General features: G+C 46.4%; 4 protein-coding genes across 5 annotated transcripts; 1 reads left to right on the top strand and 3 right to left on the bottom strand.

The window, feature by feature from the left end:
* Positions 1–62: 62 nt before the first annotated feature.
* LOC100828603 lies at positions 63–5795 on the bottom strand. Its single transcript, XM_024460498.1, has 4 exons — positions 5441–5795; positions 2376–2542; positions 2186–2294; positions 63–1960 (listed from the first exon to the last, which is right to left on the bottom strand). The coding sequence occupies exon 4, from the start codon at positions 1441–1443 to the stop codon at positions 340–342; it is 1104 nt and encodes a 367-aa protein (XP_024316266.1). The 5' UTR covers positions 1444–1960; positions 2186–2294; positions 2376–2542; positions 5441–5795; the 3' UTR covers positions 63–339.
* LOC112271436 lies at positions 2670–5421 on the bottom strand. The gene has a single exon (XM_024460497.1). The coding sequence runs from the start codon at positions 4198–4200 to the stop codon at positions 2935–2937; it is 1266 nt and encodes a 421-aa protein (XP_024316265.1). The 5' UTR covers positions 4201–5421; the 3' UTR covers positions 2670–2934.
* A 4229-nt stretch (positions 5796–10024) lies between the features above and the next one.
* Positions 10025–15379, top strand: LOC100842871. The gene is made up of 4 exons (XM_003573267.2): positions 10025–10254; positions 10404–10698; positions 12979–13073; positions 13270–15379. The coding sequence occupies exons 2-4, from the start codon at positions 10428–10430 to the stop codon at positions 15058–15060; spliced, it is 2157 nt and encodes a 718-aa protein (XP_003573315.1). The 5' UTR covers positions 10025–10254; positions 10404–10427; the 3' UTR covers positions 15061–15379.
* A 490-nt stretch (positions 15380–15869) lies between these two features.
* On the bottom strand, positions 15870–20147 carry LOC100827993 (protein STICHEL-like 2). Of its 2 annotated transcripts, none has more exons than XM_003571289.4 (6): positions 19870–20147; positions 18202–19397; positions 17899–18115; positions 17528–17722; positions 17166–17375; positions 15870–16789 (listed from the first exon to the last, which is right to left on the bottom strand). In XM_003571289.4, the coding sequence occupies exons 2-6, from the start codon at positions 19330–19332 to the stop codon at positions 16119–16121; spliced, it is 2424 nt and encodes an 807-aa protein (XP_003571337.1). In that variant the 5' UTR covers positions 19333–19397; positions 19870–20147; the 3' UTR covers positions 15870–16118. The 2 variants fall into 2 exon arrangements, with proteins under 2 accessions (XP_003571337.1, XP_014755552.1); XM_014900066.2 differs by having other exon boundaries at positions 19875–20147.
* Positions 20148–23212: the final 3065 nt, after the last annotated feature.

Here is a 23212-nt window from a genome sequence, read left to right as displayed (position 1 = left end):
TTTATTTTTTGTTGACACAAGTTCCACGTAGACATCATTGGCCATATTAGCAATCACTACACTAGAAACACATGCAAGACACATTCATTATTAGAACCAAAACAAGCATCATTCCGAAGCTTCCAAATAGTATGCTCCACGAAGTAAGTTATACCACTATGGAGTAGCAACTAGTTGCCGCACACCACACAGAGATATATAATCAACGGTGTACCCACAAACAAAAGCATAACAGGATCTACATTTTTGGTTTCATGGAGGGAAAAGAACATGACACAACACCACATCACAAGCAAAGCATGACACAAACACGAAACCTGGAATATATACCAGTGTTGATTAACGTTGCTTGAGACTGAGGAGGGTTTTGAAGATGCCCACGAGCACGCCGGCAATGGAGAGCAAGGTGACAAAGGTCTTGAAGTTGTTGTAGAGGAACTTATGCACCGCGGTCCTCACAGGCCTCTTGCGCCTGTAATAAGAAATCTTGTCCAAGGTGTCTCTGTATCGGTGGCCAACACGCATGTGGTGAGTGAGGCCCTTGAAGAAGTGAAGTATCTCCTCGTCGCTGAAGAAGCTTCGCAGGAGGTGCTTAGCTCGTAGCTCGTGCACATCCTCCTCCTTGCCCATGAGCATCGCCAGGAGGGAGACGTAAGAGCTGACAACAAAGCCATCGAATTCCTGGCCTCTGGTGGACGTGCACGCCTCGAATGCTGCCATGTTGACGAGCCAGGAGGCGGTGTGGCCGTTCAGGAACAATGGCGTCAGGGAAAGCTCACCGGTGAGGGAACCTTTCTGGATGCTCATGTCCGCAAACCATCTCTTCTTGCTGGCCGTCACCTTGATGCCGATTTCTGCGAGATCGATCGCACTACTTGCTAGCGCTAAGTATTTTCTTTTCACGGAGCTCTGATCTTCAGGTGGCATGGCACCTATCTGATAGTATCGGAACAACCCAAGGAGATGTGGCGGCCTATACATCTGGAATTCATCTTTAGAGAGCCTCAACTCTGAAACTAAGCTGGCATAAAAATCAAACGATATGCTGAAAATAAAGTCATATATAGGAACATATGTAAAGGTCATGAGAGCCTCTGGCACCAGCCAAGGTAGTTGGTTCTCCAGCAGAAAGATGTCCCTGCGCATGCATGGCCAGGTGGACAAGGTTATCCAATTCAGTAATAGAGCAGATTCCTCCCGATTAAGAACACCACTCATGTACTGCAAGAGGAAGCAACCGTCCAGGAACATCATTGTCGCAAACTCGGCATCGCTGAAACAAGCAACATCAGCATCTCCATTGGCATAGCAGCCACGGGCTTCACCGGCTATGGAGACGATTTTGCCGTAGACCTCCTCCGTCAAGTGGCCCGACTTCAAGCAGAAGTAGTGCGCCGCCGCGGGCTTCACCTCCTCCATTTTTTTCCAGATGTGCCAGGCCATGGTGGTAAGGACCGAGCGCCACCACACTCGGGACAATGTAGCGGTCGCCTTGCCCGCTGATCCACCGCAGGCCCTGGGGGAACCTATGGATCTTGGTTCCAATCCTAGAGAAATCGGCCTCCAGATTCTCAGTCCTCACCCTCATCCACTCTTGGATAGGTATTTTTGTTTCCTCTGCGCCATGGCTAGTACTATTAGTGTTTTTCATGGCTGATGGCAAAGTATGCGTACATGTAGGTTTTGGTTCAGCAACTAAATAAGGCCCCGAACTTCATCGTGGAGGCCGTATCATATTCTTTCCTCAAACTTTGACACCAATACTGTCACATATTCGAAATTGCATGAAGCATGGCATGATTTTTGCCATAATTAAACTGCAGCGTCAAGACCCAGTATTCCTTTCCTGGAGTCTATGCAAACGTTTGATTCCAGGCTTCATAAACCTAGACCTCAACATTAAGCATATATTCGTCTCTCCAAGTCTGCATGCAAATGTTTGATTCCATCCGGAGGTTGCCTGTGAAGTTGTTCTCAGACATTAATTTGCATCTCAAAATGCAGAATAATGCAGTACAATTGGTTAACGTTTGTTCAAACTACTTCAAACATGAAAATATAGATTATTAACGTGACCTGAGGAACTGCTTATTTCAAGAGCTGTCTCATAGCGCCACATGAAATAATCAGAATCTGTGCATGCAATACATAACATGGTGCAATTTCATCATCGAAAAATGCTTACAAGAGTGTCGAGCGGGGCAGCAGACATGGCTGGTGCTGTGGTGCAGCTGAGGCGGTGCAGGCGTGCAGCACGCTCGACCTCTGCATGCGAGGAGCTGAGGAGGAACCCCCTGTGTAGCTAGCAGCAAAGTAAATGGACAAAACCCAAAGGATAAAAATTGTACTCATTAGTAATCCAGTAGGGCACAAACCTCAAGAAAATCCTTCTTAGCTGAATAGTGGAGATAGCAGCACCACTGAGGCCAAGCTCCAGAATAACTTCCCGGCCAACCCCAGGCACCAAAGGTGGAGGAGAAGACGGGCGAGCCACTGTGCCATGCATGACCGCCAGCATGGAGGAATATCAAACTAGACACAACTGAAATACGAAAAAAGGTTACAAGGATGGAACTGTAATGCGATACTTTTACAGAGAGATGGGCGAGCCGCTGTGCCATGCATGACTGCCAGCATGGAGGAATATCAAACTAGACACAACTGAAATTGCGCAATCAAGAGATATATTAACAGACTAAAGTAACAGAAAGGCTCACAAATTTTTCGAAACAGGGAAATAATTTTACACGTGATACAGCATAACATCATCAAACCGTATTTAAAAAAAAATTATAACAGAGGATAACATCGTATCGATCTCCTTTGAATCAAGAGATGTACGCAGCCGATAAAGCATCACACCATAAGAAAGCAGACACATTAATCGATCAATGCGAAAGAAACTAGTTTCTCAACTCAGCACGCATGAACTTGCTAATGTTGCTTCAGACTGAGGAGGGTTTTGAAGATGCCCACGAGCACACCCACAATGGAGAGCAGGGCAGCGATGGTCTTGAAGTTCCTGTAGAGGAACTTATGAACAGCGATCCGCACACGCCTCTCGCGCTTGTAATCATCAATCTTGCCCAAGGTGACTTTGTAGCGGTGGCCAAGTTTAAGATGGCAGGCAAGGCCCTTGAAGAAATCGAGCATCTCCTGGTCGCTGAAGAAGCTGCGCAGGAGGTGCTTAGCTCGCAGCTTTTGCACGTCCTCCACATTGCACATGAGCATCGCCAGGAGAGAGAGGTAGGAGCAGATAGTGTAGCCATCGCAAGGATATGCTACAGATGTGCACGCTTCGAACGCCGCCATGTTGACGAGCCAGCAAGCAGTGGGGTCGTCCAGGAACAATGGCGTCAGCAAAAGCTTGCCAGTTAAGGATCCTTTCTGGATGCTCATGTCTGCGAACCATCTCTTGTTGCTGGCGGTCACCTTGATGCCGATTTCCGCAAGCTCGATCGCACTAGTTGATAGCTCAAAGCATCTGGACTTGTAGCTATGATCTTCAGGGGGCATGGCACCTATGTGATAGTATCGGAAGAGCCCAAGAAGATGCGGTGGCTTGTACCTATGGAATTCCTCTTTAGAGAGCCTTAAGTTTGAGCTGGCATCAAAATTTGACGATCTGTTCAAAATAAACTTGTATATAGGAACACTGATAAAGGTCATGAGAGCCTCAAGCACCAGCCAGGGTAGTTGGTTCTCCAACAGAAAAATGTCCCTAAGCATGCATGGCCCTGTGGACAAGATCATCCGATTGAGCAGTAGAGCAGGTTCCTTCTCATCTAATAAATACCACAGCAGAAAGCAACCATCAAGGAACATCATATTCGCAAGCTCGACATCGTTGAAACGAGCAACGGCGGCATCACCATCGGCGTAGCAGCTCCGGGCTTCTCCGGAGATGGAAGCAATCTTGCTGTAGACCTCCTCGAACGAGTGGCCCGACTTCAAGCAGAGGTAGTGAGCAGCCACATGCTTCACCTCCTCCACCTCTTGCACTTGAGGTGAGCCATGGTGGTACGGGCCGAAGGACGCAAAGCTCGGTTCGATGTAGCGGCCATCTCTGCTTACACACCGCAGGCCTCGTGGGAACCTGTGGATCTTGGTTCCTATGCTGGAGAAATTGGCCTCAAGTTTCTCCATCGACTTCTGCGATTGCTCCTCGATAGACACCAAGGTTTCAGATGGGGTGTCCATGGGAATGGGATGGCTTTGGGAAGAGCCTCAATCACGAGATGCCCTATCAGACTTATATATTGACAGCCATGCCATCACATCTGTAACCATTGTTTTCTTCTCCATGTTTCATTACTGAACTTTCAGAGGTCGGTTATTTGGCTAACATCGCCCATACGCGTGAAACGAGCTAGATGACACAACCTTTTCTTATTTTTTATGCACTAGCAACCATATGCCCGTGGAACAAACTAGGTACCTACTGTCTTATGGCCGGCCGGACAGCACAGGACGAACAAAGGAGATGCTAGATTGACTGATTTCTCATTCATTGACTGACCGAGTTGCTAACACTGAGTGATTCAAACGCCAATGATACTCAATAGATGTACTGTTTTCCGATCGATATGCTCATTGAGCAGCAATGTAAAACTGGCATGACACACTACATCGTGTACCCATGTGGATGAAAATCGGACACCGAAAACATCAAAATACCCTAGTCCCTAAAATGAAAGAGAGATAATTTTCTTATTTTATTTACTAGCAACCATATGCCCTTGGAACAGACTACGTAACTACTATCTTATGGCCGGCCGGATGGCACAGGACGAACAAAGGAGATGCTAGATTGACTGATTTCTCATCCATTGACTGATACAGTTGCTAGCACTAAGTGATTCAAATGTCAATGATACTCAATAGACGTACGGTTTCCGATCGATATGCTCATTGAGCAGCAACATAAAACTGGCATGGACAAATTTTCTGCATTACATGCTACATCGTGTACCCATGCGGATGAAAATCGGCCACTGAAAAGTCAAAATACCCTAGTTCCTAAAATGAAAGAGAAACAATTTTCTTATTTTCTATTCACTAGCAACCATATGCCCGTGGAACAAACTAGGTAACTACTGCCGTAAGGACGGAACAAAGGAGATGCTAGATTGACTAATTCCTCATTCATTGACTGATACAGTTGTTAGCATTAAGCGTTTCAAATGCCAATAATACTCAATAGATGTACTATTATCGGATCGATATGCACAATTAGCAGCAGTGTAAAACTGGCATGAATGGGCCTGCTGCTTTCCATACTACATCGTGTAGTCATGTGGATGAAAATAGGCCACCGAAACGTCTAAATACCCTAGTTCCTAAAATGGATGAGAAACCATTGTACAGTAGAAAATCGTGTGATTTACAGCATCGCTATGGAGAAAATGAAACGGGGAGGTAGAGTAAAGAGGGAGCGCACCTCATGCTAACCCTCCAGGCGGCGTCGTGTGGCTAGGCGCTTGAGCTTTGTCCCCTGCGTCCGCAAGGCTCCGCCTCCGCCTCCGCCGCCGCCGCCTGATCTCGTGCGTAACGCGGCCCCCGCGGCGCCTCTCTGCGCGCAAATCTCCGTACCATATCTCATCCCCTTCCACGTCCTCTCGCTTCCACCTCCGTGTTGGGGTAATTGGGGTTGGCCGCCGGCGATGGGAAGAAAGCTCGTGGGGCGGCGTGGTTGGAATGGCGGTGGGCTCGAGGCGCTCGCCGGCGATTGGGTGGTGGGCTTTTGGGGTTTCGGCAGGAGACAGGAGAGAGAAAGCCGATTAAAATTAGAAGTGGGCTTAGATGGTGGAGTAGTAGTAGACTAGTAGGCCTTCGGAAACAATTTGGCATGGTCGTGGTGAGGCCCATCAAAGGAAAACAAGTCGCAGGTTTTTCTTTTCCTATTCTTTTCCCTCGGCAGAATTTCATGTTGCAAAGTATGAAATCACGGAGAAAATGTTTTTAAGAAATTTCATTGTAATTCTTAATTATAAGAGTTACCTTGTATTTTCTAGAGTCTATGATCCAAAGCATTATACCTGTAATGGTTCTCGTGTTTGAATAAAGTTACAGATTATTCTAAAAAAAAAAAATTCCCTCGAATTACGACAGCTTAAAATGGAGGCATCATAAAAAAAAGTGATCACCCATCTGGAAAGATTTTATCATTGTTTTATTTAACAAATGTTATCCTTCTTTGATCGAATGCACGAATGTTAAATTGTTAATCCATCTACCTATTGGGAAAGGGATGTCACCAGTGATTCCTTTTTTTTTGGCGGGCACCAGTGATTTCTTTTTGTTATTAATAAACTCCTGCATCGATCCAAATATGGCATTACTTATCTATAAACTCTATAAAATTGAAGCCCACTAAGTGTTTTTAATTTAGCAAGCTGCACATGCAGCCTATTCACCTCAGCATCAGCATATCCATGTCAGCGTCATTGCTTTTATCACCGTGTTGTTCCCTCGCGTCTGTTCTATTCCCACGTCGTTAGCGTTTGGATATGCTTCCGCCTGGGCCAGGTTCGCAGCCCACAGTTGGGAAAAAAGCTCCATCGATGTGGTCTGTGTAGCGGGGAAAAAATCAGCATTCGCTTGCTGCTGTTCCGTGCCCCCCTTTCTCCTCATGTGCCCGATCTTTGCGCCGTTGTGCGCCGCTCCCCTGCGGGTCGATTGCCCTCCCAAACTAATGTGCACGCACGTTTCCGAGCCCCGTGCGCCATCTTGAATCCATGGGGCACTTCTAGAGACCGATGACGGTTTATTTCTCAATTATGTTTCCTTTCATCTTCCTCTCAACAGTAAATCTCTCCACTGAGTCTCCTTTGGAATTAAAGACACGATCGATGGTTAATCTTGGTCATTTATCCTCTGCTTTGGTTTCCTTCTCAACTCATATATATGGGTCCGTCCGTGGGCACTCTTGCTATGAGAAATCCCCAAATCCGGCTCTCCAATCTCGATTCCGCACTCCAAGCCTCAGATCCAGAGTTCACGCGCATTCCTCTTCATCCCAGGCATGCGGAGCTCACACCACTTCACTTGACTGCAGCGCTCATTGTGGCCAAGACCAGATTGAGCAGCGTGGGCTCCATTTTCTCCTTGGCGGCCTGGCCTTCAGACTTCGTGGCTGCAGCGATCCTATAAATTTGAAGCCCACTAAGTGCTTTTAAATTAGCAAGCTGCACATGCAACCTATCCACCTCAGCATCAGCATATCCATGTCAGCGTCATCGCTTTTATCACCGCGTTGTTCCCTCGCGTTTGTTCTATTCCCACGTCGTTAGCGTTTGGATATGCTTCCGCCTGGGCCAGGTTCGCAGCCCACAGCTGGGAAAAAAGCTCCACCGATGTGGTCTGTGTAGCGGGAAAAAAAATCAGCATTCGCTTGCTGCCGTTCCGTCCTCCCCTTTCTCCTCATGTGCCCGATCTTTGCCCTGCTGTGCGCCGCTCCCCTGCGGGTCGATTGCCCTCCCAAACTACTATGCGTGCATGTTTCCGGGCCCGTGCACCATCTTGAATCCATGGGGCACTTCCAGAGACCGATGACGGTTTATTTCTCAATTATGTTTCCTTTCATCTTCCTCTCAACAGTAAATCTCTGCTGAGTCTCCTTTGGAATTAAAGACGCGATCGATGGTTAATCTTGGTCATTTATCCTCTGCTTCGGTTTCCTTCTCAACTCATATATATGGTCCGTCCGTGGGCACTCTTGCTATGAGAAATCCCCAAATCCAGCTCTCCAATCTCGATTCCGCACTCCAGGCCTCAGATCCAGAGTTCACGCGCATTCCTCTTCATCCCGGGCATGCGGAGCTCACGCCACTTCACTTGACTGCAGCGCTCATTGTGGCCAAGACCAAATTGAGGAGCGTGGGCTCCGTTTTCTCCTTGGCGGCCTGGCCTTCAGACTTCAGTGGCTGCAGCGATCATGGCCAAAAACGAGTCCAGGCCCTCTGGGCACCTGCGTGACCATGGCAGCCACGCGTCCTCCACGATGTCGTTCCTCCTGTCAGCCACAACGAGCACGAACAGGGCAAGCACGGCGACGAGCTCGACGAGCCGCTTGGTTGAGCAGATGAGGCAAGGAACGAGCGCTTGGCGTTGACGATTGGGTGGTAGGCGTCGATGCAGAGGAGGCTGGCGACAGTGGCGACCCCGTGGTGAACAAGCAAAGGCGTGTGCTGATCATTGAATGGCGCCCGCCGCCCGGAGCTTGGAGGCGAGTGCGTCGAGGATACATGGAGTGGACATGACTTGCTCGCGCGCGGAGATAGACATCTTGAGTAGCGTGGCGGCATCTTCCATGGCAGATCTCCGGTTCATCATTGGACGTGTGTCCTGCACGTGCTACTACAGTGTTCCTCCAACTCTGGTCTTCAGCTCACATTACTTACTATGACCAGAACAATTTCATCAGTGACCGGCCCGATCCTTTCTAATTTTTCTATATACGTGTATTACCAACCCCGAAGGCATGTATGATACGTGTTGTTATGCTTAGTGTTGTCTAAGGGCATGGCTTTGCATTGTATCCTCCCGATACCCAAGTTGCTAAGTATAGTGTCCCTACCTTTACTTACAATTGCTAATGTTTGTATTTTCCTAATTCTCTAGATTTATTTTTGAATATTCCCTCATATACATATCATGCTGTTTTACCTTACTTTTCCTTTATTAAAGATATTTGATGCAAGAGTCTAATTTGAATTTCTAATATTGCAATTCTCTGATAGTTACGATCCGCAATATCATATTTGCTGCATGTATGGTTTATGTTTCAGAATAATCAAAAGTAATTGCCGCAACAACGTGCGGGTATCATCTAGTTTCTTTTGAGACACAGGAGCTGCTTTTCTCAATCGTCTGACATATGCACAAAATAAAATCATCCGGATGAAATGTGCGCGTCGGCAAGTGGATCTTATATTCATGGCACCAGATAGTTTGAACTGATCTGATGAAGATGGCTCTGTCCTCTGTGTTGAGTCGAGATCGATCTAGCTACCTTCTCGATGAAGCTGTGGCTTGAGCACAGGTACCATGCAGCCCCTACTTGTAGATAAGTCCAACAGAAGCTTAAGACTAAAGCCACCTCTTCCAGCAGCTCTCTCTTCAAAAGCTTCAAGTACACATCACTCTAAACACATGCCTAGTGGTTCTTCAAACACCCGTCTGCAAACACACTAAATTAATTTACACGGTTCTGATGGAAAAAAAATAGAATGACACGAGTCAAATTTTCCACTAAATTTCCACGTTCCAAACAGCAATCGTGTCATCGTGACCTTCATTATGTATGGTGTTACTGATCGGTTACAAATCATGGAGATGAAAATGGGTGGCCAAGTGGAACTGTATTTTTTTGCCAAGGGGATCTTGGAGCATCGTGGTAGTACTATCATTTGAGCTAAAATCTGATGGAGATATGAGTACGACACAGAAATCTTGACTTGAGTCCGACGCGTCGTTCTCATCCCGTCATCCGCCTTATCCACGTCGCTCCTGACCAATCACGGCCTCCCTCTTGTTCCTGAAGCCACCGTGGCCAGCCAGCCTTGCCGCAGAAGATCCCCCAGCCCTCACTCCCAGCAAAGCTAAACCCTAAAAACTCTCACTCACGGTCTGATCCTATCCCCCACCGACCACCCAATCCCCCAGTCACCCCAAAAAGATCCCACCACCTTCACTGACAACTTGGCCAGCGAATCTCCTTGCCCGGCATTTCAGAGAATGGGATACGCTCTGCTCTGCGTGCGCAAAGAGAAGTACGGGCAAGGGGGAAGCCGTGGGCTGCCACGTGGGGATGGACGGTAGGGATCCGCGAACTTGCGGCCCAAACCGGCGGCCCGCGAAACCGGACGAGGCCCACGGACCAGGCCGCCCACGATGACACGCGGGGCCCGGTTGTCGGTGGGGCCCGCGTGGAGGCGGGTGCGTGTCTGGTTCGACCAGCGACGTGTCCCGGAACCCACGGCGCCTCCATATAAATGCCCACCCCCCCTATCCATCCGTCCTCTCGTCTCACTTCAGAACTTCCGAGTGTCTCCTCTCTTTTTTTTCTCTTCTCTCTCGGGGAAAGCGAAAGGGGAGAAGGGGAAGAAGAGAAAAAAAAAATCCATTACCACCACTCGCTCGCTCTCTGCGGAGCCGCGACGCACGCACGCGAATCTCGCGCACGGGTTTGGGTCTGCTGGGGGTTTGGGTCTGCTGGGGGGCGAACGCTCGATCCGCGGAGGAAAACCCTAGGTATGTGTATGGTCGGATGCGCAAGGCCTTCGCTCGAATTTCCGTTTCGTTTCACCCATTTCGGAGTGAAGTGAGGCGGACGCTGATTTGATTTGGTTTTCGGACTTCGGTTTGGTTTGGTGGTGTGATTTGTGTGGCTGCTGCTGCAGGCAGGTGGTGGTGGGAGTGGAGAGATGGCGTCGCCGAGGAAGGACAACGGGGGGTTCCTGACGCAGGAGCAGCGGGAGAAGCTCCGGATCGCGGTGCAGAACGCTGAGACGCTGTCGCTTGCGTCGCCGCGCTCGCCCACTGGGGGGACCACCTCGGCGCTGCTGCTGCACTACGAGCAGCAACAGCAGCAGCAGCGCGCCGCGGCGGCGGCTGCGGCCAGGGGCGGCGGAGGGGGCGGCGGGGTCAGGAACGTGCGTCGGGCGCATTCCGGGAAGGCCGTCAAGGTTAAGAAAGGTGAGGGCGACGCTCGATCTGGTTTTGCCCTGTTGAATTAGTAGCTTCCTTGTTGTTATTGTGCTGGTTTCGGAGCTAGGCATGCTTGATTAGGACATGATAAGATGTGACCATTTGCTGTGCTGTAATCGTTACTTTAATTGTTAGTGCTTTGGTTGATGGATTGCTGCTTAACTTGCTGTTCATGCCTTATGTGGAGATATCTGGTTTAGGGCACTGGGAATGTTGGGTTAGCAGCTGAGTTCATCTACCTGTTGATATCTATTTGGATGTTATTCCTGTAGTTCTACTGTGCTGATGCTGCTAGTTTGTGTACCATGGATGTCGGGCTCTTGTTATATTGAGGTGGCACATTGTGCCCTATACAGCACACAACATTGGTGAGATTTAATTTGAGGGGTCATGGATTTGATTTGACTTCTTATTCATCTGCATATGGGGTTTTGTTGCAATAGGCTAGTTAAGTTGAAGCATTACATTTTGGCTACCTGCACCTGCCGCTTGCTACGTAGAGGATTGGCTTTGCGTGCATGAAACGGCGGTTCTATTTGTGTGTTGATTGGTGGTCCTGAGCTGCCTAATGCCTATACGGGAATTATTTCATCGGATAACGACAACTCTGATCTGGCTGTGTAGCATTTAAGTTGGTTGGATTAGTTATCCGTTTCTGGTTGCCTTTGTTACCCTTTTTGGGATTTTATTTTTGTCGCACTCTGTTCTTTCAATTCATAGGTGTACAAAGATTCTATGGTTTCTTATGTGGACATAATTTTGTCGGAAGACAGTAACTGCCTGATCCTGATATATCACCTATTTGCCTGCATCCGTGGAAGATGACAACTATCTTTGACTTGATATTTGCTTATCCAATAGGGCACAACAGATTCACCTTTATTGTGAAAGATGAGCAACTGAGCATGCTTTTATGTCAAAACCTGCTTTGTTTTTATTCTTCTAGTTATTTCAGTTGACAATGCACATGAAGCGTGTGCTGGCCTCATTTAGTTATCGCATTGTTCTAGTTACTGGTCAGTTAAATGATCGTTATGTTGGATTCGGCCAATTACCATTGGGCTTGTTTTATGTTTGTTACCTGTACTGTTTTGCCTTTTATTTTTATTAATAACTGGAAAACTCATTTAACATCCTCGTTATTATTACTTCTAGCTGTTTTTTGAAATCCCAGACAGAATATTAGTACTCCAGTAAGCTTTACTTCAGTGTTGCATTTGTATCTAGCTTCATTGATATGCTTGTCATTGTATAGACCAGGTGTACTTGTATGGACTATCTACATGGGCTTCAGTGTTGCATTTGTATCTAGCTTCACTGATATGCTTGTCATCGTATAGACCAAGTGTACTTGTATGGACTATCTACGTGGGCTTATGGTTATAGTGTTACTGTAGAATATACATGTAATGCAACATGCTTCGATGCAGTCTTCTTTACTCCTTCTAGTGGCAAATTTTGTCTACCGACTCTACCCGACTATGGATCTTGGTTAACGGTCTATGCTAAGCCATTTAGTTTCCTATCACATTTGAATTCTTGAATTTCTTCTGTTGGAATATGGGTTGCTATTTTGTGTGTTTAATTGCTGATTCCTTTAGTGCTTGCCTGTTTTGCTCCCACTTAATTTCTGTGCAAATTGAGATTGGTATTTTTTTTTCCAATGAAACATACTATTTGCTTCCAGAACTCAACAGTTAGCAGTTTTATATTAAAGCAGGTGATATATCGACTTCAGTTGCTATTACCAGATTCCAGCTGTCGGGAATACTTGACCTTTTTATGCTTGTGACTCCTCTTGTATGGATCCACCTGTTTGTTAAATGTTGCCTTGTTTCTGTTTACTACTCCTCCGTCCCAAATTAACTGTCGTGGATTTGCATAGGAAACTATGCAAATCCATGACAGTTAAACATGTAGTTGCCAACTTGCCATCTAGCCTGGTATGAAAAGCAAATATGCAGCACATGAAGTTTAACTCCACTGTAAGATCGCTGTTTCTTAAAAAAAAACTATGTGCCGAGTGATATGTCACATGATAGTATGATACGAGTGTAAGTAGTTAACCATTTATGATCTGAGTTCAATTCATAGTTTAGCCTTTTCTTATTGTGGGAGTTCTTGAATACCACTCTGAATTTGATCAAATGCTTGCACTAGGAAGGTAGCTGCAGTCTCCCGTGTTTCATGCAGTACTAGTTCTAATTTCCACTATTGATGTATACAAAATTGCTAAAATTTCTTATTAAATGATGTTTTCAACTGCAGATGGTGCTGGTGGCAAGGGCACCTGGGGAAGACTTATTGATGCTGATGCAGCCACATTCCTTGACCGGAATGATCCAAACTATGATAGTGATGAGGTAATACTTCATTTTCCTGACCTATGTAGTCCATCTGCTTGCTCTTTCATGCAATGTTGGACTGTTCGATATTTGTTCATTCCAAATGAAACTGGTAAATATAGACACGCATTCAGTTTGTCGAAATATGTTGTTTATGTGTATTACTTACTAAGTCAAACTTGAGCACTCATCTTGTTGTGTTTTGGCTACTCAGGAGCCATATGAACTGGTTGAAGTCCCTCCAACAACCCCACTGGAGGACTACAAGAAATCTCTTGTCACGATAATTGAAGAATATTTCAGCACTGGTGATGTTAAATTGGCTTCTTCTGATCTTAAAGAGTTGGGTCATGATGACTTCCATCGCTACTTCATCAAGAAGCTTGTTTCCATGGCAATGGACAGGCATGACAAGGAGAAAGAGATGGTGTCTGTGATGTTATCATCTCTTTATGGTGACGTGTTCAGTTCAACTCAAATCAAATTAGGCTTTGTGATGCTGCTACAGGCTGTTGATGATTTGACTGTTGACATCCCTGATGCGGTTGATGTCCTTGCTCTTTTCATTGCACGAGCAGTGGTCGATGACATTCTTCCACCTGCTTTTCTCAGCAAGGCAAAAGGGAGTCTTTCAGAGTCTTCAAAGGGGATGCAAGTATTACAAATTGCAGCGAAGAGCTATCTTTCAGCACCGCACCATGCAGAGTTACTTGAGCGGCGTTGGGGTGGTTCAACATACATCACAGTAGAGGAGGTAAAGCGGAGGATTACTGATCTTGTAAAGGAATATATCAAGAATGGTGATACAACTGAGGCATGTAGGTGCATAAGAGAGTTGGCTGTGCCCTTTTTTCACCATGAGGTCGTCAAGCGAGCTGTCACTCTTGGAATGGAAAGTCCAGCTACAGAAGCACTTATTATCAAGCTTCTGAAGGAAGCAGCTGAAGAAGGTTTGATAAGCTCTAGTCAGATGATGAAGGGATTCTCTCGTGTTGCAGAAAGTCTTGATGATCTCTCTCTTGATGTACCATCCGCAAAATCTCAGTTCCAGACATTGGTACCAAAAGCAGTCTCTGAGGGATGGCTTGACTCTTCATATGTACCTTCAGGTGCCAATGGCCATGTCCAAGATGATGACCATGAGAAGCTGAGGAGGTACAAGAAGGAGGCTGTGTCTATGATACATGAGTACTTCCTTTCTGATGATATACCAGAGCTTATTCGCACCCTCAAAGAGCTTGGTTTTCCAGAGTACAACCCGATATTTATCAAGAAACTCATAACAATTGCAATGGACCGCAAGAACAGGGAGAAAGAGATGGCATCTGTTCTTCTATCCTCATTAAGCATGGAGCTGTTCTCTACCGAAGACGTTGTCAAGGGATTCATAATGCTTCTTGAATCTGCAGAAGATACTGCACTGGACATATTGGATGCCTCAGATGAGCTTGGACTGTTCCTAGCCAGGGCAGTGATCGATGATGTGCTTGCGCCTCTGAACTTAGATGAGATTGGCAGTGAACTTCCACCAAAATGCAGTGGGGCTGAAACATTGAACATGGCACGCTCACTTGCCTCTGCCCGTCACGCTGGAGAGAGGCTTCTGAGATGCTGGGGCGGCGGGACAGGATGTGCCGTGGAGGATGCCAAGGACAAGATAGCAAAGCTCCTGGAGGAATATGAGAGTGGGGGCGATTTAGGGGAAGCATGCAACTGCATCCGTGAGATGGGGATGCCTTTCTTCAACCATGAGGTGGTCAAGAAGGCGCTTGTCATGGCGATGGAGAAGAAGACAGAGCGCACCCTCGAGCTGCTGCAAGAGTGCTTTGGTGAAGGGATCATAACCATCAACCAGATGACCAAGGGGTTCTCGAGGGTCAGGGACGGGCTTGATGATCTGGCTCTTGACATTCCTGATGCCCCGGAGAAGTTCCTCTCCTATGTCGAGCATGCGAAGAAGAATGGGTGGCTTGTGTCCTCTTTCGGCGCCTCTGCTTCGACCTGAACCGATGACCGAGCAAGCAGGAAGTGTCAAGCTGGACCGGTGAACGAAAACTGAAGAGGCAGGCAGCCATAGCGGGGTGCAGCCCACCTAGTTCGTGTGCATTTGCGTTTGCGTTTCTGATGCACGTCTCTGGACGCTGTGTCGTAGGTAGCTGAACGAGCCCCTCTTGCTTGTGGTGGTGGCTCATGTCTAGATCTTGCATCTCTGGACATACCCTTGCTGTTCTTGCTGTGTTTTCATTTCAACTTCTTTATAGACCCTTCTTTTTACACCGAGTTAAACAGATGCAAAGAAAAATCGTCGTGTAAAAGTTTTACCATGCCTCCGCATTGCATTGCATTGCCGTCTGCGATTTGCTGGGAAGAACCTCGGGGTTCAGGAAGTATCCGTACCGAAGACAAGCAGTTGCCTAATTGTGCTTGCGAATCATTATGTTTACTTATTTAGATATGCTGGCACAATATACCGCCATCTACTACTATTACTTATGCCAAATCAATGTGAGGAATGTGTGATGGATCACCGCCACCAATTGAATAAAGATTAATTGATCCATCCATGATAAACTGCTTTGGATAATTTATTTAGAAGTAAAGATTAATTGATCCATCCATGACGACACTATTTTATAGGTTTTCGCTCTTTGATTATCTGGTCTAGTGTTTGTGTTCATGTGAGAATTCTTTAGGCTAACAACTCATTTCTCAGCTAAAAAAAAAATCCCACCTCTCTAGTTGATTTGTATAATGACTAGATGATTAACGAAGCTAAACAAATAAATGGGATGGTTCATGAACGCGACAAAAGCATGTTTCTCATGGAGAATTATATCATTGCGTTGCCAGGAGAGTCTGTTTGAACAAACTATCAATACTCATCTATTGTGTCAGAAACTCAGGAGCAGCATGCTGCAGTTAACAGGTTCGCATAAATTGATCAAACTTCCAAGTGATGATTACCCACCATCCATGCCAAAAGATAAAAGCCATTAACAGCAGCCATGTTTCAGCTGTGCGCACCTCCTAACTTTCAGAGTCTACACCTACACCATGCTATTGCTACCCATGGGACACCTGCCAGGTTTCTGACCTGTACACAGCGTCAGCTTTCGTTCTGCAGTCTGGTCTGATCTTGCAGAAGCAGCAGCTGAACAGTCCCTTGCGAGGCTGCCGTGGAGGCTCAGGATTGCGACAAGGGGCAGGTTCGCCGCGCGGTATGATCTTCGAGAAGCAGCCGCGTCGACGACGGGGTCGGTCTTGGTCGGCCTTCGGCGTGTGTCCTCCGGCTCTCGAGGCGGTCTCAACGTTGTTCCCTGGAGTGGATGCTGCTTCAGGTATGGCGGGGATCTTCTGGTAGCTCAGGATCCTCGACTCGGCGTCTCCCATGTCCCTGTCCGCGCCATGGAGGCATCCCAGAATGTGTGACGGTTTCTCCCTGGGTTGTCCTGGGAGCGGCGGCGAAGGGCACTCCCTTCTGGAAGAAGCGACGGTTCTGCAGTCCGTGGCGGCTTGGTTCCGCGTCTCTTGATCTTCTCTGGATTGCATCACCAGGCTGACAGATGAATTCTTGGATCCAGCCCTGTTGCTCATAGAGATCGGAGAAAGATTGATTCGGATGTCCACATTGCACTTTAGCAAGTTCTGCAGAGAACCCACAAGTGGCATCCAGAAGGTCTCTGATGTAGGTACATCCTCAGGATGACAGAATTGTAGCTCGGCAACTGCTACACCTGCGATTCAGAGTTAAAACATCTTCAGCCTATAGTGATGTAAAAGGATGCTACTCCGTAATAGAATGTGTCGCCTGTGCTGATTGCTCATGCATGATGTGTTTGAAAGAAAAAGTAATTGGTCATGATCTACCATCTCACTAAGAAAACTAGCTTACTGACAGGAGGTAAACATTTGCTACATGATACATATGTTCAGACAAACATGTGTCTTTTGGAATCCAAACCACTGGCTGGATAGGATGTATGATGGATCAGCAGGAAACAAGGGCTATATGAAGTAGGGGCATGTTTTCATTAGATAGACTTAACAGGCAAATTTTCCCTCAAAAAAAAAACAGAAGACAACGCTATTACACAGAGTTTGATCAATTACCTTGGGTTGTGTACAGGGATGACAACTTCCCATCTTTCTGCAACAGATTATGAAGTGAATTAGATGTGCAGTTTTCAAGAGCCTTCATCCAGATCGTCTCCAGTACATCCGGATCTCCTAAATTCATGTCTAGACAGCCCATTTTGTTCTGATAGCAAAGATGAGAACTGGTCTCTAAGCTTTCATCTTTCAGGACACCAGCCCCATCATCTGCGCAATGAATAGCTTAGTTTGTCAGTAAACAGACAAGTCTGAGAACGTGACTAAGTTATGTTTCATAACGACATTGGATATTTGAAATGATTTGGGATATTTTTGCAATGACATAAACATGTTTCCTTCAGGCAAAGAAAACTAATTACCTGTCTGACTCTCTGTGAACATGCTTGAAACTGCAGTGTCATCTAGGGTCTCTAGGCAGTAAGGCTCCCTCATATTAAACTGTAACAGAGCTGCTGTAAGCCATGTAGACTGGTTCTTTGTGGTTTTCAACTGCTTTTCGGTTTCAGAAAGTATTTCCAGTGCATTCCTAAGTCTGTGCACATCGACGTCAGCAGCTGAGAAGTTATACACAAGGTTAGATGGATATGGAAAAAATAGATCCATGTACACTGTGAGTGTGTATATAGCACAAAGAGACAGTTCAACAATAGAATAACAGATTTTCATGCAGTTATTCCTTATGTAGCATGAACAACTTTAAAGTTTGCGTAGGAAGGGAAAGGGTACATACATGTATTTTTGCCAATAACTTTTCTAACTTCTGAAGAATCTGACTGGTGCTTCCCAGCTAAAATATCCATGATAAGATTTGCAAGCTGAGCCAACAGCTGTAGAGGGTCAACCTTTGAACTTAAAAGCTCCCTAGCCCTCCTGACAATGGTAGCAGCATCTGATGACATAGACAGATTAAGAAGATCAAGCAACTCCTCGTCTGAGACATCACCGATCTGCAGAAATATTATAGCAAGTTAGTGCATAGTTTTCCAATTATGAAAATATACTTAAGGATAGAAAACTGGAGAAATCAACTTACTAGGTCATATGTTACTGATCTGCTGATTCTTTTTCCAAGCAGAGTTAGCTGATCAAGCATTTGGACTGCATCCCGAATGGAACCGCTTGCCTTGCGAGCAAGAAGCTCCAGAGCCTCGGCTTCGAACTCCATACCTTCTTTTGTACAAATCTTGCTCAATCGGCGGACAATCTCTGCATCATCTACCTTGCAAAACCTGTAGCTCTGGCACCATCCAGCTGAATTGCTTGGTAGTTTATCAACGTCAGATGTTATCATGACAAAGATTGAGCTGTCAGGAATCCCTTCAAGGCTACTGTAGATGGAGTACCATCCCTCCTTATCCATGTGTTGGCAATCATCTACAATAAGAACCTTGAAGTTCGAAGAAGCAGGAACTTCACAGGCACTCCTGAGCAAGGCAGCAACTCTAGCTTTGCAATCAAGTTTGGAAGCATCAATCTCTACCACACTGCTGCTGATTCCTGAGAATATGGCCACACATTCATCGCAGTTCCCACAGGGTTGGTTCCCACCTGGAGAGTGGCAATTAAGCGTCGCCGCAAATATTCTAGCCGCAGAAGTCTTGCCGATGCCATGCGGACCATGGAAGAGATAGATGGGAGCAAGCTTTCCTTGCGAAACAGCGCTCGAAAGAGACTGCGCAACGGCATTCTGTCCAGCCAGCTCAGAGAAAAACCTGGGCCGGTACTTCTGAAGCAAGCTTCTCGCGCCGCTTTCATGGGAGTCCATCCGGCCGAGCTCTTCCCCTTCAATCACCAGCGAGAAACCCCTGTCCTTGGCTGCCCTGGACATCCCGGATATCGTCGAGCAGCAGTTCTGGTTATGGAGCGCCGCCTTGACTCGTGCATTGGCCTTGATGATGCTGATCGGCGAGTTGGCCAGGCGTCCCCCAAACTCCTCCCTCCTCCTCTGGACATGATCATACATGTTGTAGCTGAAGCTGTGCCTGCCGTAATTGCCCCCCTCCAGTTCATCTTCCTCCAGGGAACACCCCTCCCAGATGGTCTTCTTGGCCGAGAACTTGGCCAGCGAGTTGGTGTCGGGGTCCCTCAGAGATCTGGACCTCATGACGGCCACCAGGGCCCTCGAAATCGGGATGTCCACCGAGTGCCTCCTCCCCTCAATCATCTTGACTCCAAAGCTTCTAGTGGACTGAAATTCCGCTGAGATTCTGGGTTCAAGCAGTCTGAATCCTGAAAAATGCAGACAAGTGTTGAGGAACAATTTTGCCTTATCAAGAGCAGCATATGCATTGCACCCTCAACCAAATTCTTGGGACATAACCGAGATTCTCTCCCCCTAAAAAAATCCATGCCTTTATCATTTTTTATAGGAATAAATAAAAAAGAAAATCTCATGCCTTTTCAATCTTGGGAACAAGAATAAGCACAGGCTGCAAAATTTGGTGCCCTCAACCAACCAGCATTGTCAAACAAGGATAGAAATCAGGGGACTTCAGTTGAGGGCAACCTCGCAAAGAACATCCCAGGAACAACGAACAGGTCCCGAAATTGGGGGCCTTCGGTTTAGGGAAAACCTCGCAAAGAACATCCCAAAGAAGAACCAACAGGTCCCGAAATTGGGGACCTTTGGTTAAGGGAATAACCTCGCAAAGAACATCCCAAGAAGAACCAACAGGGGAGGAGAAATGGGGATGAACCTCACCTCACCTCAACTCGCCGCCGGCGACGACGACGACGGCGGCGGCGGCGGCGGTGGAGGAGGACGAGAGAAAACCGCGGCGCCGCCCACCGCACCGCACTCACCGCTCCACTCCACTCCACGCGGAGCCTTTACCACCACCCCCGCACCACCGCCACTGCATTAATCACCCGCGGAGCAGCACGGAAGCAAACAACCCACAACAGTCTACTCCACTCGGGGCGCTGCTTGCTCGCTTGCTGCTCTGGTCTTTGCAAGACGTGGGACGGCGTGCCCCTGGGTAGCCGGTAGCAGCAGCCCAGGCGTAAATAACACGGAACCTTAGGGGCATCTCCGTCTTTTCGGTGTCACGGTTTCCGTTCGCCGTCGAATCGTAACGGGCGGACGAGACAGGTGGCGGTCGATGCGGACTGACTAGTTGGGCCTAGCCAATGACAGGCTATCCGGACCCTTGCTGTCAGTGGGAGAGTGTGGAGCTGGGTAGAGTGAGAGAAGTTCTGTGCCCGTGAGGCGAGATTTTACTGTTGCTGACGAGCAGCTCGTTGCTTGTCGTCCTCTTCACTCCACCTTTCTATTTACTGCCGTTCAGAGCTCGTTTTTGCTCTGGCGAATTTTCGTTGATTTTTGCCTTTTTCTTCTTGATAGTAACTTAAAAGGCCGTATGTTTGCAATGCATTGTCTATGGATCATAGGGAAAAGTGGTAAGCAAATTGTAGTATAACAAAGCTTCTGCACGTTTGTGTATGGCAAGTACTTAGTTCAATGGTAAGATACTTTGCAACTGATTAAAAACGGCGTATAGGATTTGTTTCTTAGCTAATTTTTAGCCTACCTATAAACCTATGCTCAAAGATAGAGAGGTGATGGTTTTAATTTTACCTACTACATTGGGTTCCCCTCATGTTTCTGTTTTTTGCCCTTTGGTTTATGCAGTGTCTTTTAGCATTTGTTTTTTTCCTCCTTCTTCTGCTGCCAGGATGGATGGATGTTTCATGCCTGGGACCTTCTTCTTTTTCTTGGCACATGTTTATTACTATATCCTCGTCTCTTCTTTCAACGAGGATTCGACCAAAGGGGGGGACCAAGATTAGTTGGGTACGGCGACCTGTTTAGTGTTTCTCTAATCAATCGTCAGTCATTTTGATTTGATTAGTGGGTATGGAAAAGGCAGGGTTAATGATGAGCACCCCTGATGATGAGCTAGTCTCCATCTGCCACCTCCAGTCACTCCACACTGCTGAAACTGATTATAGCTGATATCTTTATCAGCTATAAAAAATGTATATAAATCCTGTTTACCTAGAACACAATCAAGCTGATAATCATGGAATGGGATTGAATTTATTTGTTTTTAATCAGATGAGTGGTAACTTGTGATGATAGCAAAGAAACAAGGCCCTGGTTCATTTTTTTTTATCTGAAAGATGGTAGCCTAAGTCAGCGACAGTGAGTACGTAGCTTGCGGTGATGGGTCTCTGAAAAGATTCGGTTTCTAGTTTGACCTCCGTCTACCAGGACAGCTGCTAGTACTGACACAGGGGCAAATGGGACATTAAATTTGGGTAATTAATTAATCAATCTATTGGAAATGAACACTGAATGCCGTGATGTGCTTTCATTTTAATAAAATGGAACAGTGGAGGGGTTCCCTGATTTTCTACTCCGTATAATAAAAGTAATCAATCTGAGTATGCCAGGCAAGCAGTACACAGATAATTGAAGAATGGTTAGAATGAAGCAACTTGAAAAATGGTTAAGCAACGGAACTTGACAAAAGGACTATACAGTGAGGAAAGAAAATGTCTGAATGGAATGGAATGGGATGGGATGGGGATGAGATACGACTCTGCTCTGGACATAGTATGTGCAAAGGAATCCGATCTCTTCTTGTTAAGTGTTTTCTAATCAATCATCAGTCATTTTGATTTGATCAGTGGGTATGGAAAAGGCAGGGTTAATGATGTGCTAGTCTCCATCTATCAACTCCAATCACACTACACTGCTGAAACTGACTTCTTTATCCATGATAACCCTGCCAACCAGTGATTATCATAGAATGGGATTTAATTTATCTGTTTTCAATCAGATGAGTGGTAACTAGTGATGATAGCCAAGAAACAGGGCCTTGGTTCATTTTTTTTTCCTGAAAGATGGTAGCCTAAGTCAGCGACATTAATTTTGGGTAATTAATTAATAAATCTGAATGGATTTGAACACTGAATGCTGTGATGTGGTTTCATTTTAATAAAATGGAACCGGGGAGGGGTTCCCTGATTTTCTATGCATAAAAAAAATCAAATCTGAGTATGCCAGGCAAGCAGTACACAGATAATTGAAGAATGGTTAGAATGAAGCAACCTGAAAAATGGTTAAAACAGAACTTGACAAAAGGACTATACATTGTAGCTGGCTCTACAGTGAGAAAAGAAAATGTCTGAATGGAATGGGATGAGATGCAACTCTGCTCTGGACATATGTGCAAAGGAATCCTATCTCTTCTTGTTTTGTGAAAGAGAAAAGATGCACATGCACTGGCTGTGTGCTGTGATGTGCCTGTGCAGCCCTGCTCTGCTGGCTGAAGCACAGACAACAAGACAAGAGGTGTTCCATCTTTCTCCATGAGCTGTGGCAAAATGGGCAGAGGGCAGAGATCAAGCCAAAGAGAGCTTTTGCTTCAAGACAAGACCGTTCTTTACTCAGCAGAGGTGCTGCAGCCATGGCTGGGTGGCCGGTAGCTCTGGATGATAATACAGTTACTACAGTGAATGATCTCCATGGAGGCTGGCAGGGCTGCTAGGAGATGCAAGATTTTGGCAGGATCATCAATTCAATGGAGTACTTGCCTGTTGTTTGTAAATACAACTCATCAGGGCCACTTCTTCTGAACCGAGGAAATTTATGGAAGAGGTAAAAGAGTAGACTTGGGGAGTTGGGGTTCAGATGGACCACCCAACCTGTAGTTCAACATTTACCAGCCAGCTAGCTGTCCACTACTTTTGCGAGATCACTGCTGTTTGGCAAGCTCCAATTTCTTGCCATCGTTGCCCAAAATTTCTAGAGTCTTCCACAGAAATAGATAGAAACTTTTGTCTCCTGTACCAAAACTTAAATACATAATGTTTTGTTAACTGATTTTTTTAGGGGTTTTGTTAACTGAATAAATAAGGTTAGCCAAACTGGGCCGAAACAATTTGGGAGAGCGGGGTTCCCTAGTCTGAAACAGAATTTCTGCAAAACGGGGACCCGTAGTGGGCTTTGAGCACGCGACGGAGTTGAGAGAGATGGGCTGGTCAAGCGCTTGGGCTTTTGCTGGGGAGGCTTGGTAACCTGAGATTAGTTTGGGCCG

Source organism: Brachypodium distachyon, chromosome 3 (genome assembly GCF_000005505.3).
Source record: "Brachypodium distachyon strain Bd21 chromosome 3, Brachypodium_distachyon_v3.0, whole genome shotgun sequence".
NCBI lineage: Eukaryota > Viridiplantae > Streptophyta > Magnoliopsida > Poales > Poaceae > Brachypodium > Brachypodium distachyon.
The sequence above is the reverse complement of the archived record's forward strand: the minus strand, read 5'-3'. Positions and strand labels throughout refer to the sequence as shown.